This window comes from Diprion similis, chromosome 3 (assembly GCF_021155765.1).
Source record: "Diprion similis isolate iyDipSimi1 chromosome 3, iyDipSimi1.1, whole genome shotgun sequence".
Taxonomy (NCBI): domain Eukaryota; kingdom Metazoa; phylum Arthropoda; class Insecta; order Hymenoptera; family Diprionidae; genus Diprion; species Diprion similis.
This window is the reverse complement of record NC_060107.1, coordinates 13,365,513-13,385,028: the sequence shown is the minus strand read 5'-3', so window position 1 is coordinate 13,385,028 and position 19,516 is coordinate 13,365,513. Positions and strand designations below refer to the sequence as shown.

The following is a 19,516-nucleotide window of genomic DNA, read 5'->3' as shown; positions in this document are numbered from 1 at the left end:
GTTATACAAATGCCAGACGTCAATAATTAGGTGAACACAATGGGTGATTCTAAAAATGATTGTGATCGGTAAAATATTGCAAAAATTAGCGCTTGCGAACAGGCATGATATAACCATAAGCACATGGGAATAGCAAAGGGAATGTCAATCTACATTAGTACTGCTAACTCAAAATACGAAACTTAAGATCCACCAGATTTCGTATACGAGTTTCGATCCCGACGCTTGCAGACTCCAGAAGTGCCCTGCACGGTTTGTTCCTATTTGTCTTGTGACCAAACAAAGGCCCAGCCATCACGTAATAAATCACCTGAGAGCCTTCGGTGTAATTCACCTGCGGGAGTATTTTGCTTTGGCCCATTCCCGGACTTTGGTTCTTCAGGCTTCCCAAGGCACTCCTCTATTCAAAATTGAACCTTCATCGTGCCTAAACCGTGAGTAGTGCGATTCACTGACTTCCGAAGTTGATATGGCAAATTTTAACTCACGCGATTCCCGTTATTCTGGACTTTTCAACTTGTTTGGGACAACGATTGATATATTTATTGACAGACAATAAAATTGCGACTTGAAAAATTTACACGCTGTCACTATATTGTACTACTGACTTAGGACTACGAAGGAACCTCTTATTTCAAGGATTGCCTGGATTTGAAACTCTCTCGAAGTGCTGATCATGGTTATCCTGATGTAAATGACGGCGATATTTGGACCGAGGCTTGCGTGGTGAGACGTCGTATTCAGCTGACGTGACATCAAGGCGAGTGGTGGAGTGAGGATGTAAGCGTTGGCAGAGATTAACCATCGCCATTTCAACGTCCTCTATAGCGACCTTGTCCTTCCCCATGCCTTGGGCAAGCTTACGAGCATCCTCAAGAGTATCCTCGATCATGTCTTCGAGGACGGTGGATAAGACCTTCTGCGCCTGGCTCGAGAGCATGTATTTGCGGCCTGACTTCCCGTAGAATCCTCCGTTGCTAGACGTCTTGCATTTCACTGAAACACAGAGTTCGTCATTCCCGTAATCTGAGGCTTTCGGTGCAAAATGAATCTCCGGAAATATCCTTGACGGACGTTGTGCCATTTTGAATTTCGAAAGAACAGGATTATTATAATTACTCGCGTATATTTATAGGATAATGTCCGTATTACACGAGTGGCGAGTGGATGAACGACGCGTCGTGCTTCATGTAAGGGCGTGTTTCGAGTGTACCTTTTGATTGATGTAGAACGTTTTTACAACTCCAACAGTTGCGGGTGTAATCGCTGAAGCGAGATAAGCCCTACCGCGTATTTTACGTGACGCCGAGCGAAAGGGAAAGAGACGAAAATAAACGATATGAAACCGAGTGGATTCGGTGGGAAATAAAAGCATAGCCCAGGCTCATGGCATAATAGCTGGAATTTTGTGGTAAACTCCCTACGCGCGACGTGCCCTTATGTTCGAGCTTCGTGTATATAACATCAACGTTTTTTACCACGGGCGTCAGAGCAGGAATATATATAGAGTGTGTGTGTGTGTGTGTGAACATATATATAATATATATCATGCATTTGGCTGCTGCCATTTTCATGGCAGCAGCTTTGAAATTGATCAAATTAAGGAGAATGTACATGTGCGAGGTTACGCTACCTCTCCCGTGTCGTTTGTCTGGTTGCCGTTTTTGCGAGATTCCGTGCCAATCTTCGGAAGATGTCTTGGGCGACATTGTTCAAGAATATGATTGAAATTTTAAATAAAACTGACAAATACTGGCTTCTAAATAAAAATTTTAAACGTCTAGACGTTTGTACAGAAAATCGAAAAACAAAAACTAGAGAAAAACGATTTGAATAGTTGACGAGCGATATTTCTGTCATGGCCAAGGAGTAACCACGTGGTATGAAATTTATTGCCAGATTGAAATGCTTTGAATGTCAGGTGATTCCAATACCTTCGCAACGATCCGAAAATCAGCTTTCGCTTCCAATTGGTTTCGTTCGCAAGTGTAAATAAAGTACTTTGAACACTTTATATTCATCCATTAATCCCATGAATAACTAAAAATTATCGACGTGTCGAAATAATGACTAACTGTGTAAAGTTTGGGTAATGTTAAATTATTCGTGTACACGTCATAGGAAGAGCATTGATGTCATTGGAGATTGAATTTGAATTTGAACTAAGTAACTTAACGAATTGAATCAAACATGAACACCGCTATCTTTACCCTGCAATTCATAACAATTCATACCCCCAATACCATCCTTTAGGCAAGTCACGTTTCGACAAAAAAATTCTAATCGAAAGTCCCATACTCAACGTCACTTTTTCATATTGTTTTTCAGTTGTCGACTGCGTTGTCTCCGCTTGGGGACCCTGGTCAACGTGTGACAGTGAATGTGGTCCTGGAGCGCAAACACGGTCAAGGATGGTCGAACGCGCTGCTGAAAATGGAGGACAACATTGCCCTCAGTTGGTCCAGCACAGGGGATGTCAAGGAACGAAGTGTAACAGGCGTAATCCGAAATCCGCTTTGAAAGGTAAGATGCAAACAAGGTAAGTCAGCCGGTGTATGATCGATCAAACGTGTCCTGATATGTCTGTACTAGACATCGACACCATCATGCAGCTACCATATGCATGTCGATAGTGATGTCTAGTACAGACTTACAACGGTAGGTTTGATCGACCATATACCGGGTGACTTGAAAGTTTATCTGTATTCGTTGGATCAGTGGGCTTCACTCTGAAGTTTCAGACCCATAATCCAACGTTCTTTTCAACGGCACTATTTTTGTCGTCTTAAGATTGGCGAGTCGTGTTTGATTTTTGAAGTTCACCAATGTTTTGATCTGGGTGATCCGACGGTCTTTCCTTGTTAGATGCCAATGGAGATAGAGATAGAGATAGACGGAAATTAATCTGTATTCAAAGGTACGTCGACGGTTGGCAAGGTTCTACTGCGGTTTTGCCGAGACATTTAAGTGGATCAATATTCCGGCGGTGCTTTAGAAATTACACGTAAAGGCAGTAAACAATGGAAGGGTGGTGGTACATGGCAGTAGGTATAGTGCTCATGTGCTATTGTGAGTTTACTCTCCAAGGTCTGCGACGGGACATTTCAAATCCTACGGGGACAGCCGCGTGTCAATTAGGTTTCCGGTCCAAAGAACACCGTCTCTAAGGACCTCCTCTGGGTAACAACAACGGCGAAATTCTAAAGAGCCAACAGTGATGGCCAACCTTGGGCAATCGGCTACGGCGTAATTTTCTTTCTCGTTCTGATACCATGTGTCTACCTGATGTTTTCATAAATCAAGTTTGATCTACAACTGAAGTTGTTGCTGATTCTACGATCTGATGATAATCTTTTGAAGAGTGACTGTGAACTCACTGCAATCAGTATAGCTATTTGAGATTACGAAATGGTGACATTGTGGCCACATGTCGCATTGATTTGTTCGTATATTATTTGAACTCTGGTTCTACCAAACTCGATGAAACCAATCCTAAGGTTCATTTCTTACCAACCCATTACTGCAGATACATTTCTAGCACTAGGTTCACTTTTAGCGTGTGCAAAAAATCCCTAGACTTCGATTGGTTCGCCCCAGTGGTTTTCATCGCCGCGGGGGTTGCAATTGGGTGCCAATTGCGTTTCAGGATCAGAAAATACGTTTGTCCTTGCGTAAGAAATCCCTCAGCCAACAACAGGGACGATACCCTGGAGATTCGGAGGGCTGGTAGTGAGAACGTGGACCATTTATATAGGGATATAGGTATATCACATCCCAGGTATACATTGCAGATAGTTCCGAGGGTCTTAGGGTGTACGACTTGAAGTGTATAACACGCCCAGACAATCGGTGGCTGACTTTGGGGCGAGAGAAGGCCTGTTAGCGAAGTCATTGGTCCGCGTTTAGGTCGCTTCGCGGTCTGTACGATCGGCTCGAAGGGTAAAGGGGTTTTCGAAGGGGGGTGATTCCACTGATTGCGATAAGGATCGACATGGGAATCCTCTTAGACGCCTAATTCCCCTGATGCTCCTGCTCCTGCTACCTGCCCACTCACTCGACTAGCGACCACGATGCCACCAGCGTCTGTCGAAGATGCCGCACGTAGATAGCCGTCTACGAGGACTTTCCCGATTCAACCTCTGCCCAATGCCGAGAGGGAGATCTCCGGGGACAATTTGTTTCTTGATTACATGGGAACGCGAGATTGTTGAGAAAAAACAGTCTCGGGTGTTCTCATTCTGAGAAATTTACTCGTTGCAGATACACGTCATCTGGGCCGCGAAGAATAATTACCATTTTCAGCTAATTACAGCGCTCATTTTTGTCAACCTGTTTCTCTTTCACGGCTGGGGTAATAAGCTGAAATACAAGTCCCCTTCTCTTACCCTTACCCTTTGGGTCGAAAATTATCTTTTATCTTTTTTGCTGAGAATTCAGCGTTATTTATTCACTACCGTTGTCCGTTGAAATTTGTATTATTACCTCGTCATCTTCACGCGAGCATTGTCGCTATAGGACTTTAGAAAAACGTGGTGCGCTCCGCATCATAAACATCATGATCTTCTCGTGGTTCTTGAGTATTCAGCAAAACGATATATCGTCTGGGAGACGGTGTTTTGCTGCAGAGGTTTTTGGGAACTCAGCAAAAAATATGTCTGGACGACGTGTCTGAGAAATTTATACTGTGTGGCCTGATGTCTCATGAATATCGCACTACAGAACTTGAATAGTCATAGAAAGTAAGTACAAGCTAAGTGGCTCAATTTCAAATAACCAGGTCAGTTCAAAAATTATTATCAAATCCAAGAATGTATTGTTTTTGTGAAATTCCGGGCTGTAAATACCCAAATGGGAGGGAGAAATGACTCGAGATTTGAGTGACACAATTATGTTTTGAGTTAAATTTATTCAAATTATTTCCTGTAATTCAACTTAAGTTTATTGTTTTAAATTAATTTTTTTATTTCAATTTAATTTTTTTCTCTCTTTAATTCAAATCAATTTGATCCAATTCTCCATAATTCAAATTAATTCTCAGTTATTCTTCATTATTTCTGTTGATTTTTAATAATTCAGTTAATTCTCATTAATTCAGTCAAATTATATCTAATTCAAAAAAGTATTGACGCATCAATTCAGCGAGTTATTTTCCCCTCATCCAAATGTGCAAACGTTAAATCATGTGATTCCAGTGATCACTCAATTAATTTGCTCAGAGTTCTTCTTTTCACTTGCTTGTCAGGTTGACCGACTCAGTTGTGGCCAGATACTAGTTATCAAAATTCACAGGCACCTACAGGTTATTTTAAACTGAGAATTTCAAGTAGCTGAAATCTGTTAGGTTTGCATTAAGTCAACATAAATTCGAAACGCTTGCCCCCATTGACAGTTCGCATTGGGGCCTAGTAAAGTAGAGTTTGCCAACCTGTCTAAATAGACGAAAAACTTGAAGCATGCGTACTTTGCGCGTCAAGTTTCTTAAGACAAATCCACGCTATCTGGATCTATTAACCAAAGAAAAGAGAAGAAGAATAAGAAGAATTTCACACTATTAGATAAAGATACCAAAGTGAATTTGAAAAGTTTTGTGGTTATTGGATCGCACTTCTACTTGGCTGGAATTGAAGTAGATGAAGGCTTAAACGGCGCAATCCTATCAAGCATGCATGCAATTCGATCCAAGAGATTATACGATAAACTATAGTAGAAGCTTTGGGTTACGCAGTGCGCGACCCCATTTAATCTATGGTGGTGACGCGCCTCGTTGAACGGTGAAGTAAACCTCTGAGTATCACGTGCTTATACACAGCATCATTTGCCCGGTTTCAAGGATGTTCTAACAACGGTAATGAGGTAAAGGAATGGTCGGAATACCTTGTTGAAAGTTTTGCGCAGGGGCTGCTGCAGGAAGTGGAGGAGCACGTGGATCGTTTGTTGGGTATGTACGTTGGTTAGATCCAGACTCTGGATATTGGGGAAACGCCTGAGGGTTTCCGTGCCCTCGTCCAGGCAAGCTTTGCTCTTATTTATTACTTATTCATTGAATACTTCTCAGAACTGATATAGTACTGGCTTATTTCTGTAACTCGTCCTATAGGGACTCCTAATTATAGGCAACCAGCGTACAATTTCGCTCAGAACAGCTCCGATGCTGTTTTGTTAGCACGTGACTGATGCACCGTCGCCCCGGCGCGGCGAAACTCGCTCGGAGCTGCTCCGTGTTGACTTGTGTCCTGATTTGCCTATAATTAGGGGTCCCTGTGTAACGCATTTATCAGTGTTCTACTGGCAAAGCGATAAATAAAAGAAAAGATACCTCGTTTCAGTGAACGAATCCGGTAGATGTATTATTTGTGGTTACTGCGTGTACCATTTTTAACCACTTTTATGAAATCATTAACTTTTTTATTTGTTTGTTCATCTCTTCAATTACACAGTTTATGGATAAAATCCGACGTTAAACAGGTATTGGACAGAAGTAGGAAGTTTTGGTACTTTTCGTTGGTTTTAAAATCGGTGTTTATGTAGATTCAAACCCTTCTGTACTACTTGTGAAGGACGTAATCACTCGATCACATTTATACGTATAATGAATACCCGATATCAAGGGGATTAAAACCGAGACGTCTAGCTTTCGAATTTTTTTCCTTACATTTGAGGCGAGATGAGCTGGGAACGAAGAAATAAAATAACATCGTTTCTCTTCGAAAAATGCTCTCCCTGACGACTTGGTCGAGTAATCGCTGTGAACTCTATAGTCATTCGTGCGGAGGTTCAGAGTTGCGAGAATCTTCTCAAGGAATTTGTTCGTGACGCTGTAGTCTGCAAAAAGAGCGGTAAAACACCAGACTACTTCGTGTTCCGGAATTCTGTCCTCGTACGAGGTATCTTCGCAGTCCCAAGAGTTGTTTGTTACAAGATCCGATATTTCAATGAATCTAGATTGTAGCTTTTACAAGGGATGTATATTCTGTTTCTCTGTCTTTTTCTTATATGTATAGAATATTATGGTCTTGCTGAAATGAACAGGTTGTGGATAATATATCATGAAATTAAAATTATTTCTGAACAAAACTCAATCGGAGGAAAGTTTCACTGTTTTGCCTGAAATTGGAGAGATAAAAAGTCTTGGGGAGTAACACAATTTTCCGAAGGAAAAGTTTTAATTACGTTTACCCAGTCGAGTACCTTGAAATATATACCCGATGCGTCAAGATATGCTAAGATGATCCCAGCCTTGATAGCCATAAACAAGAAGATGACTTCAGTTTTCTGATAATTTAAATCGTCCGAGTTCCTGGGTTTGGAAAACTACAGCCTTCGATGTATTACTGGATTGAAACTCCGTTTTCTTTTCTGTTCGCAGAGGTCGCCCTTCTCCTGCCTGCTGAGCTCAGCGAAACACGCCATGTTAATGACAGCAACGACATCCGCAGCAACCTTCGTCTCCGTTATCAAGATGACCCGGAGCATGACGCCTCGAAGGAGTAAGTGAATGTCAATACAGAAACGGAAAATTCTGATTTCGAATTAAGGATCAATGGGCTTCATCGTCTGGATAAACAATTCGGAAACGAGAAAAAACTGTTTAACATATTATATTATAATATATAATTTTTCATTTTTATTTATTTTTTGCACATCAACAATTCAAAATCAGATTTTCTCTATAAAGTATAATACTTGGATTAATTATGACAACAATATATGGGTTTGAAAGATTCTTGTACAAAAGTCGTTCGCGACTGCATATCATTATGGAATATGTAACTCCTAGTAATTAGCAGTCACTATTTTAAACAAATATGTTAAATAAATTCTTTTATACTCTCCTATCAAGAAGAAGAAGCAATACTTGGAGAAGATCATTCGCTTTTATTGAGTTATCTGAAGCAAGAACCTGGAAACATAATATTTTTAATGAAAACATGGCATATAAATCAAAAACGTCCAAGTGTTTTATACATTACGACAAAATCTTTGATTTTTATCAAATAATTTGATACGCGCAAATGTTGACGAAATTATTTGACCTGGAAAATGTTCATAGTGACAAGGACTATGAAAGTAATAGTAAAAGTGTTGCTTTATCCTTGATCACGAGCAATATCGCAAATAACACTGCAGAAGTTTTTTCAGACAGTTTTTCTCTTTTTACAAATTTTCATTCAGACGGTTCGGGTGCTTCATCTTTAAACAGCTGCTTTGAATAATCTCATCGCGTGTGTAAATCATCCATGAAGTTTATCTTGTGCTTCAGCGTTAATTTTGCTCAATAAGTCGGCACATCTACAGAGTTGTGTTCCAATGTTATATAGGTATTATATACATATACATAGGCATAGATGGCGGAGTTTATGTTTCGAGTAAAATCGATACTCTCAGGAGGGTTTGCATTCATGTGGTTAACCACGCTGCAGCATAATGGCGCGAAATACGAATACTTGCTTTTCCGCGTCATTAAATCTAATACAATTCTTGACACTCGATTACCATGCCGTCGAAAGTCTTATATAAGGATAACGACGCGTTCCATTCTCTCGAAAATCGGTGATCGCAGAATTTGACAGGAATTTTTAGCACTTTGAATGCAAATTTCTTTAAGATGGATTCATTCGTCTTTCAGAGGACGCGGAAGGGTCTAATAAATTCAAGAAATGTTTAAAGACTGGGTAAAAATGCACACATCCTTATCCTTTCATGTTGAATTTCTATACTTATATTATGCGGATGTCGCAATTCTCGCACCCGGCGCTTTGTGCAGATATTCCGGAAAGTCCGTTGAGACGCTACGCTATTAAAATGCTTTCTCGCTGAACGGTTGGGGTCACTGGGCTGAAACAAATTGGACAGATATTTTTACGCCTCAATTCCGTTCTTCACATATATCTTTGTAATTTCAGTTAATAATTCGCTTGTATTTTATCGAAGTATTAAATTATCATGGATTCTCGAGCGTGTAGAATTTTAATCGATTTATTTATAACTACGGGAAAGCTAGACAATTTGACAAACGGAGACGATTTTTGCGCAAAGATTGTTGGAAATCAACCTTAATATCGCAAATTATGTACAAAACTCTTGAATTACACAATTATCGGGCGGAAATTTTCATTGAAACTTTCCTCGCCTTCGCAGGTATTCCCTTCCACTGATTAAACAAACTTTTCAAATGGTTGGTTATTGAAATTTTATTCGAACATACCTCTGAGTTTTCTTCCATTGTATGGCAACATTTTTCTGTGTATAACGTTAAACCCGAGGCAGCGTTCTCGAATTGGAGTTTCGTATTTCTCGAAAGTTATTCACACTCTTATTATTATTCCTTCACGGAATTTCATCATGAAGCTAATGTCTACTTTTATTATTTCTTTCAGATACTGCGTTACGTTTACCGTGACTAAAGCTTCGAAAGCTTGCTACAAGGAGACGAGCCTCGTTGGGCTAACGGAAGGTAATTTACCATGCATATTAGGGTGGGACAAAAACAAATGACTATTTATTTTTCCCTTACTTAGCGTCAAAATATCGTTCAAGATGACGAAAACAAAAATTCTGTAAAAGCTTCACTTCTTAATATTAATATTTAAGCGGTGCTAATTTGAGATTTTCTATTTCCCGTTTAAATAACACAGCAAAATTTTTTTTTTTCTTTTCGGAATATTATTATATAGCAATACATATTTTTTGGGGAAATTGATCGATCTACAAAAAAGGTCTGTTGCCATTTTTTCGTCAATCTACTTGTTCAAAAGTCGATAAAAATATAAATTTTCATACAATAGTTTACGTCAACAACTTATTTTTTGTCGTTAAGTAATCGGAAATTTCGGAAAAATTTATATCTTTCATTAAATAAGATAACATGAACTTTGAAAAATATTATATATTTTTTATTTTTCAACCATTATTTTATAGTGGAACTGTGTTATTTAAACGGGAAATGCAAAATTACATAATTCCTCAGACTTTTACAGCATTTTTTTTCCGTCATTCTGAACGATATTTTCGTGCTGACTAACGAAAAAAAAAGAAAAAAAAAAAAATCATTTTTTTGGGAACACCCTAATGCCTATATATAATTTAATATAATGTATGTAAATAAGTATATAAATAATTTACACATCAGTTAATGATTAATTGAAAGATTACTGGTGAAAAATTCGAACCATTTTTTTTTTTTAGCTAATGAAAGAAATTATTTCATCTTTCCAGAGAATATTTGTTTCTCTCGATTAATCAAAAATTAGTGAAATACGCAGGCTTATTTGACAAGGTAATCTTTCAAGTAGAATATTGTATATGAAATGATTTTCTCTACCGAACTAACAATAGCTAAGCTATGCCAACGAGATTTGAATTATTTCAAAAATTAATTCATCTTGCTGCCAGATGTTCCCCGAGTTTAATTAATCAAACTCACGCCACAAGATTAATCTCGATATAAGGATCGAACTTGGGGAATTCTTCTTTTCCCTACCTTATTCCAACAAATTCCGATCAAACTCGTTAGTTATATTATTATTAATTTTAAACATCATCCGCGAAAGTCTATAATGGATATATTTGAGTTTGGTAAAAACGTGGTGAGAATTGTCGTGACATAAAGTTAAAAGTAAATTGAAATAAAAAAGAAAGAAAGAAAAAAGAAAATTAATAATAATTGTCAAGTGCTCGGAAACTCACTCTCTTTCGCGATTCTAAGCTTACGTTTAAACAGGCCGAAGTGAATTCCCTGTGCCTTCCTCCTACGTGAAACAAGCGGAGGCCTAATTTTGTTTGCATGTTTCGCGAGGCGAAGAACCAGCTCTGGCGATGCGTGAAATACACGTCTCCATCAATCGCCCCCCCCCCCCCCCCCCCCCCCTCCTCGCCCCACCATGCCTCTATCAGCACTCCGTGTTCCAACCCAAGTATATTTCATGCCACGGACGAGAAAAATGTAAAAAAACAAAAAAGCGGAACAAAGTAAATAAAACACCCTTTTTCCGTGAAATATATTCTTGTACACATTTCAGAAGGGTACGTTGTTGATCAATTAAAACCATTGATGATCGTCATAAATATAATTAATATTTGTGCGTCAATTCGTGTTTCTTTTTCAAATATATGTTAGTCGCTACATTACTGCAATAACTTTTTACGTAATTAAAAAAAAAAAAAAAAAGGAAAAGGAAAAATTTGAAACACCTCTTTCGTTATATTAACAATTGCGGAGATATACCATTATTTTTATTGTGATTCTGATTCGTAGTATCTCTCATTTTGTTTTATTTGTGAATGAGTTCTCCATTGATCGAGTTGATTTTAACAGTCTCGAATAAGAGTCCTATATTAAAGCATAAGTGTCGTACCGCTGATCTCAAGCTTCAACTGTTAAACACGGATTATGCAGACACTCGGATAAATTAAGGTTATGTAAGAGGTCCGAATAGATTTGAGATGCCTCCGTTTCTATAGAAACCTATCCTACAGAGCAGAAGTCCTAAAGAATGCGGTCCTGTAAAAAACATTCAACTTGAAATGATAAATTAATTCTACAGATTTCGCTTCGATAGAAGGTGAAGCCTAACTTTATGCTTCTGCGTTCTTATCAAGGGATCATGTGTCGTAGTTTCCGACTAAGCTTGACTAATTCTAACCTTAAAGGTGCTGCGAATCCTTTGAATGCAGTTTCCGGACGAGTACTTGTCAACTTATTTAGATAATTTTTCTTTAGAGCCGAAATCCATAGGATCCAACTCTGCAGGATAAAATTTCCGTAGACAAGATTATGTTTATCATTTCAGGTTAAACATTCTCTACAGGGCTGTGCCCTCTAGGATAGATTTCTGTAGAACCGGTCCATCCCCATTTTTTAGGTTAACCATATTCCAAATGGTATACATAGAGCTTGAAGAAGGCATGGCAAACTTTGCTGTTAACTACCTGATGACTGATGATTGCTACGAGTTATTAGCACGACGTAATATCAATTCGTCACTCGACGCGGCAGAGGCTGACACCTCGTGCCCCGTGCGATTAAGTTGGCTCCCCTGCCTCGCAGCTAAAATATTATCGTGTCCGATCTCGCCCACCAATAGAGTTGAACTATTTTGCGCATGCGCCGACGGTTTCACCGTTTCTTCTCCTTTATAGCTTGATTAAGGTGCTTATAAAGACCCGTTGTACACCTCGAAAACGCGGGGATGCAAAACTCCTATACCGCTCAAGCGATCAGAGTGAAACTTGGACAGTTAATGCCTTATTTTGGCAAAAAATGGAGCGACTTTTGACTTTTTCAAAAGTTTTGAAAAAAATTTTACAGATTTGTTACCACTCTTAGAAATTGGCCAAATTGTCACAGTTGCACTCAATGGATCGACCTATACGGTATGATGCCACTCGGCGGTGATGAAACACACATTTTGAGCCCAGTCCCATGAGATTTGATGGTGAAATGACGAAATGGCAGCTGATATGGTTTTCGATTACGAAGAACACCGAAATCTCATTTTGGCGACATTTGTTACCGACATTACACGCATGCCGGTAATGTATGCGTGTAATGTCGGTAAAAAATTACCGGCATGCATGAAAGGTCGGTAACAAATGTTGCCAAAATGAGATTTTGGTGTACTTCGTAATCGATAACCAGATCAGCTGCCATTTCGTCATTTCATCATCAAATCTCATGGGAGTGGGCTCAAAATGTGTGCTTCATCACCGCCGAGTGACATCATACCGGATAGTTCGAACCATTCAGTGCAACTGTGAAGATTTGGCCAATTTCTGTGGGTGGTAACAAATCTGTAAATTTTTTTTTCAAAATTTTGAAAAACTAAAAAGACGCTCCACTTTTTGCCAAAATAAGGCATTAATTGCCCAAGTTTCACTCTGATCGCTTGAGCGGTATAGGAGTTTTGCTTCCCCGCGTTTTCGAGGTGTATGTACAACGCTTCCTTATAAGCACCTTAAGACCATTTGTAATCCGTTATATAACACATCGAGTTCCGATTATCCAAAGACGCTAAGGTAAATATTTCTTTGCTGTTAGCCGAATGTTGACTAGATTTGAAATCGTTGTTCCAGGTGCTCACGTATGTGTTCAATGTCAAACGCAGGCGTTGAGACGCGTTTTGGACTGGCGATGCGAAGGAGATGGTGGCGCCGAGGCGATGATCACCAGGTGGAGCATGCTATCGTCGGCACATTGCCACGGTAAGTGGCTCCGAACATCGAAGACAGGACCGGAATGCGACGCTTCGGTGTGCCAACCTCAGCCCCATTTCATTTTCGTTTAAATCTGCAGCGGTGTCTTACGTAACGAGCTGCAAGAATCCGGACCGAATAAATTTGGTTCAATGGTTGCCTTTCCTTATAAAATCTCCACTGCGTTTGCCTCGATTGTTCATAATCCTCCTTCAAGATTCTTCTTTTCCGTGAATCTGAAATCTTTTCATCCTATCCCATCATGTTATAGGTGGATTGTTCTTTTGTCATCCTTTATTACAATTTTACCATAAAACCGTAAACCTAATCCAATGTAAATGTTAATCATCGAAGAAGTGATTATTGTCAGGAAAAAATTTATTATTTCCTTTTCCTCCTCCTCCTCGTCCTCGAAAAAAAAAAAAATGAAACCACAAGAAACAAGTAATAATAAATAATTAATAATAATAGTAATAATAGTAACAATAATAATCTGTGGTGACTCGATAATTAAGAGAATATTTTTGGACCTATAATACATGTATCTATATACATTATGTATCTACGCAAAGTAAATTTTTTTTTCGCCAAAATTTTGCAACTTTGGCAAGGTGTAATAAGGATTACATAAAAAAAAAAAAAAAAAAAAAACAGCGCATCATTTTTATGGAGTTTGAGAAAAGGTACAAGTTTCGAGACCTCTGTTTGCATTTCGCATTCCTTCGGGTTAGTTTTAGTTCCGGTGAATTGTTAACTCGCATATCCCCTGCCAAAGTATACAGCGAAGAAGTCTGTTGACCCGAGTTGTGGGGTCGGTATTATAGATCCTTGGGGAGCGATTTTGATAATTTATTAAAGTACCGGGTACAGCTCTGCGAGGCTGAGTTATGACTTTTTGATGAGGAGACGTGAGCTAAATCGTCGACGCCGACGCAACGCATTTCTAGAAAAGAATTTTTTACTCTCCTTCTTATGCAGAGCGAGATGCTCGTTCGCAGAGCGAAAGGTCAACGTGTGACGGTTTAAGAGTCGTTCAACGGTGCGAATTCTTACCTACGCTACGTCGACGTCTAGCCGTTAGCATGCAGGCATAACGACAAGTGTGCCTTGCATTCGTGAAGATCTCGACTTCGACGTCTGACGCATTACAAGTATTTACATGGCTTGATACCTACGTACGTATACGCGTACGTGACGACGTGTCCAGGAGGGTGAAACGGAAGTCGTTCGCTGTTGAGAGCTGCCACATTTTTCAGGGGCAGCTGAAAACCTTTTCCTGTCTGGATATGCGGATATGCGATTGTGTCAATTGGTAAATTGACCAGAAACTTGACGACGAATAATAATCGTATCCAGAAAATGCGCAGAAGAATGAATGAACAAAACGCAACTACAAAGAATATTGTTTAACAAGAGAATTAGCCAAAAACAGGTGTTTTTATATATAAGGCCCAATTTATCTTAAAAAAATATCGGTTTTTGTCCGTTCTTAGATTGTACCTAGTAGGTATATGTAAAGATTTTATTAGCAGTCATCTGGAGCATTAATATTAACGCTGAAATCATCTTCAATCAATGCGATCGTATAATTTATCTCCACGGCAATCATGATCAATTATTAACGTGACATTATACAAAATGTTTTATCCTTTTCGGTACAACGTTATGTATATATATATATTATTACAATTCTTACAATTAGTCGTTGGGTTCTTCCACTTTACTTCACAGCTCATCCAATCTTCGCGGTATTGGAAGCGCGGTTAACCCAAATAGATACGATATTTTGAAGTAAATGTAATAATAATAAACAAAATAATTAACAACAATAATCAAATACGCATATTTGTATAATGTAAGTTATTTTATAAATCGAGTCCACATATCAAAGATAATATTTTATAGATTGTAAGCAATAAAAAGTAGACCATTGTAGAGTATCTCGTTCATTTTACATCCTTATATACTCGCATCGCAATTTAGATTATTAGTTTTTCTTAACTTCGACGCATCGAACGATTCATCAAGATATTGAAAGAATTGATTTTGTCAGGTAAGACGCAGTAAATGAATTACAAAAAGAGGATTAAATCAAGCAGAAAAAAGTCAACTAGTGGATATAAGTTTGATTAGCCCTATTTTATTATCACCGTCTCTATTTAAACTCTAATCTCTTCCAGGAACCTTTGGAACAGCGAGCAGCTAGCTGTTTCTGCATCGGTTTTCTTATCCTTCGTACTTATCAGCACTCGGCGGCGTCTTTCGATTCCTTCCTTCGCCAATTACTTTTCCGATTGATTGCACTTGTTTTCAAGAAAAAGGAGCAGAACCACTCAGCAAAAGCACTTGGGCTGGCTGGCTGATATATCGATAGACAAGTTCACTACGAGCTCAAGCTACGTAGACTTCTCTCAATCATCTCTAGTAAAAGTGCACTGCAAAAGAATCAAAAGCGATACCTTCCTTTTTGATTAGGGCGGCTTGTAGTTTGGTTGCGAAATATTATCTCAATTTTTATAACCGGTGCAGGTAAAAAACGAAGCCCAGATCGCCAGGGACTACGCAGATGGACTTTTACCTACAAGTTATAATCAAACGTTCGCTTTTTGTCGAATATACGTTATATATAAAGCAGATGACCTTCTCCCATGCCGATACATTTCTTTTGGATTAGCTAATTAATTTGGGACTTTTTTTTTACTCTTTAATATGTCAACGAACGGCTGTGTGATGGAAAAATTAATGATCGAGCCGATTTCAATGACTGGCTACGCATTCACATCCATTTTTTTATATTTTTATAGGATTTTTTTGTGATGGGAATTCTGAGCTTTTTAGGGTTAGAATTTTTATCGAACTCCAATTTAGATATGCTATCGTGTACACTGTGTACACTATAAAGTTACGTGAAAATTTTTCAATTTTTAAGGTTAGGTCTTACTTTTTACAAGACACACGTTGACACTTATACTTTTATCACGTTTTCGAATTCAATGTGCGTTTGGAAATTCTCAGCACTTTCTGTTATCGGGCAAAATATTGTTTAGTAGATTTTTTCAACAAACAAACCTGATCTTTCCGGATAATATGAAAACTTCTTTTTAGCATCGAGTGAAAATAGAATTTCAATGAAATCGATACAAATCTGCTCAAGATCTCGAATTACGATATTGCTTGACGATTTACCTCAAAACAAATTTCATATTCGGAAAGATAAGACTTTATATCGCAACAAAAACAAAACAAAAATTAGTTCATATTGTTTTTTCGACTGTAGAGTCAGATTGAAATTTTTCCGTGATAAGCTAGTCGAAAGTTGGTGGATTGAGCTACATTATATGAATAAAAAATTTCTCATATATCATCGAGGACTTGAAAATTAACCTCTAAATTTTGTTCCCTTGCTTAAAAAAACAAATTTCGAAACGTTTATACTCCGGCTTATATCGCGTCCCAGTTCTATGGACGTAATTTTACAATTCACGGGGTGGATTATTGATTATTGTGTCGACGGCTCGGTGTAATATTATGTTACAATATTCACCGCAGCAGGAAGCTTTTTTCATTGATTTCGACTTTGCTATATTTTTCGAATGACGTTGCAACAATCTCCAGGCAAATACGATAGTATCATAATATGATTTCTGGAATATACGTATTGAACACAGCTTCACGTGATTGTTGAAAATGGTTTGGCGCATTCGGCCGAATCAATTCATCAGGATAATGAATGAACGTATTGTACTATTTCGAACTATGTACGATGTTTGGTTACATGGCGGAAATTTCATACCGCGAATGTGATATCGTCAAATCAAATTCCGGTTGACTTATTATTATGAAATTTACAATCAATTAAGTAGAGATTATGGATTATTAAGGGGGGATTATAGTGAAATTTTGATGATATCGAGTTTTTTATTTTTGAAACGACTAAAAAAGATGTGACCAAAAATTCCTCTCAATAAAATTTAGATTATGGTCGTATGAGTGATGAAAAAAAATTTCAATCTCCCACGATAAAAGTGTATTTTGGCAGAAAATTTCCAGCGTACCGCTCTCAAAAATTTCTTGCTTATGTACTTTTATCGCAGGAGATTGACATTTTTTTTCACCACACATATTACCGTAATCTTGATTTTGTTGATAGGAATTTTTGATCACTCCTTTTTTCAGTCATTTGAAAAACAAAAAAATCGATATCACCGAAATTTCACCGAAGTCCACTCTTAAAGTTTGCTATTTTCGATCTTCCAAGTTAACAAGATGCTAATAAGGACGGGCAGAGAGATTGGAGTACACTACACTATATTATGTATAAATTCTGTGCAAGGGTTGCTTGAAATTCTCTGAATTTTACCCGCCATTATTCCCCCGAGTCAGGAATTTCGTCAAGGGGTAACATTTAAACTGTTAGAATATTTCTTCTCATTTTCTCGTGCCCGACCGAAAGAGGCTGGAATTTCTCTTCATGTGTAAAAAGTCTACCGACGTTTTCATGCGGCTTGATTACTGCTCTACCTTCTATGATTCTTTTGAAAACGTGTTTGGCAGTTGTAAGGATAGACACCGTTTTAACCTTTAGACGACCGGGGTTTGAGGAACTTCGAACTTCGAAAAATCTTTTTTTCTATAGAAAAGTGATCTTAAGTCCGGAACATTGGACCAAAGTAAAGTCAAATGTTGGTAGGTCAATGACCTTATCCCAAATGGCGTATGGCAGTCCTAATAATTTTTTTTCAACTATCGTAAGCATTGAATCAACATATTTTTACGTGTTCAATTTAATTTCTACATTTTCCCTTCAGAATAGAGTTATGAAATTTATAACGAACCGGTGCATCATTTTCAATATATTCCTCATATTTTATTAAAACTTTTTTAACAAGAAATTATCGTACAGCCTCACTTTCCGCCAATTTAAATCCACCGATTTGCTCTGCGAGAAGTTTTAGCGGCTCGATACTTTCGCACTGAGAATAATACAAGCATAAGTATTTCTCTTTCCTTTTTTTTTAAGTTATGAATACCAAGCTGATAAGATTCATCGATTTAACATGTTATACCTCATACTGACGTCAAACGACAGAAACGTTATTATACGAACACGCGATTCTGGGTCTTTCAGTTTTCGCCGGAAATTCTACACTTCGTGAGGGCGGATCAATTTATCGTCGCTCCATCAAACATCGGTATAAACCATATGGATATTATCTACCCTTTTTCATCCATGAAAAATTTTGCAAATCCAATTCATAGTAGGTATTGTACTTTTCTTCTCTTGGAATAAGGTGTTTTATTTTTAGCCGAATTAAAAATTCACCAGAACTCAAAGATCCTTCACTCAAGTTTAAGAAATTGGCCGACACTTTAAATAATGATTAAAAAAGTATACTTATTCCACTTTCTTTGCAAAATTTTTCAAAATAACCGTATAGTATAGTTTTTGACAATTGAACTGGCTTAATTTCAATATAAGTAGTAACAGATTTGTATTCGTAGACTTTGGAAGGTCGGCTTTTGTACACCATTTTAAACAAAAAGGTACAGAAAGTTCTGATTTTAATGATATTCGATTACTTTTTACTCTAAGATAAACTAAAGCTGTCTTCATTTTTGAAAATAATCTAACTTCTTTGCTATTAATTATTATCGTTTTATTTACGATTATATAAGGAAAATTGCGCGTAGAAATTGAAATAAGTAATCTGTTTTACGCGTGATTTAAACAGAAAAAAGCACCTATTCGATTCAAGCTAAATCCTATACTTCGGAAGAATTTTTTTTTTGCAGATGGAAAACTAATGTTCCGACCTTGTTCCAAAAAAAGGAAAAAATATTAGCCTCATTTGAAACAGTCGTTGTCGTCACTATGAGAAGAATGAATTCATGGGTAAAAATTCCTTCTTCTTTGTATTCGCCAGTTTTTCCTCCTGCTAACATTTCGAGCTAACAACTTTGCTCAATAATCTTTTATATTCCGGTACTTAATTTTTACGATTCCGATTCCGTTTCGCTGGCAAATGGTGGCAAAAGTTTTCTTCATCGTACCGATTCTACGCCCTGTAACACGTATAAGGAGGCGAGAGAAACCAGCTACTTCCGTTTCTGCAGCCACTGCTATGTGCTGGCGAAATTTTAATCACCCCGACTCGAGATCAGCCATTCGCTCTGACTTCGTCTGGCTGCTGATAAGCCGTGGTTGTAGAATGTTGCGTGATAAGTGGAACCATTCGTTTCACCCTTTGAACCGTCCAAATTCTCCCTCCGACGTTTCACTTCCTCAGATTTTCACTATTTGAAAGAAAATCGTGGTTGTGAACGC

General features: G+C 38.0%; 1 protein-coding gene across 1 annotated transcript in view; it reads left to right on the top strand.

Moving 5' to 3' along the window:
* Positions 1 to 13,581, top strand: part of LOC124404151 (somatomedin-B and thrombospondin type-1 domain-containing protein-like) — a 30,394-nt gene extending 16,813 nt beyond the window's left edge. The window contains exons 2-5 of the mRNA XM_046878054.1: positions 2,329 to 2,523; positions 7,367 to 7,487; positions 9,378 to 9,454; positions 13,072 to 13,581. Coding sequence (XP_046734010.1) covers positions 2,329 to 2,523; positions 7,367 to 7,487; positions 9,378 to 9,454; positions 13,072 to 13,283 — 605 coding nt within the window. The 3' untranslated portion in view covers positions 13,284 to 13,581. The remainder of the gene's footprint in view (positions 1 to 2,328; positions 2,524 to 7,366; positions 7,488 to 9,377; positions 9,455 to 13,071) is intronic.
* Positions 13,582 to 19,516: the final 5,935 nt, after the last annotated feature.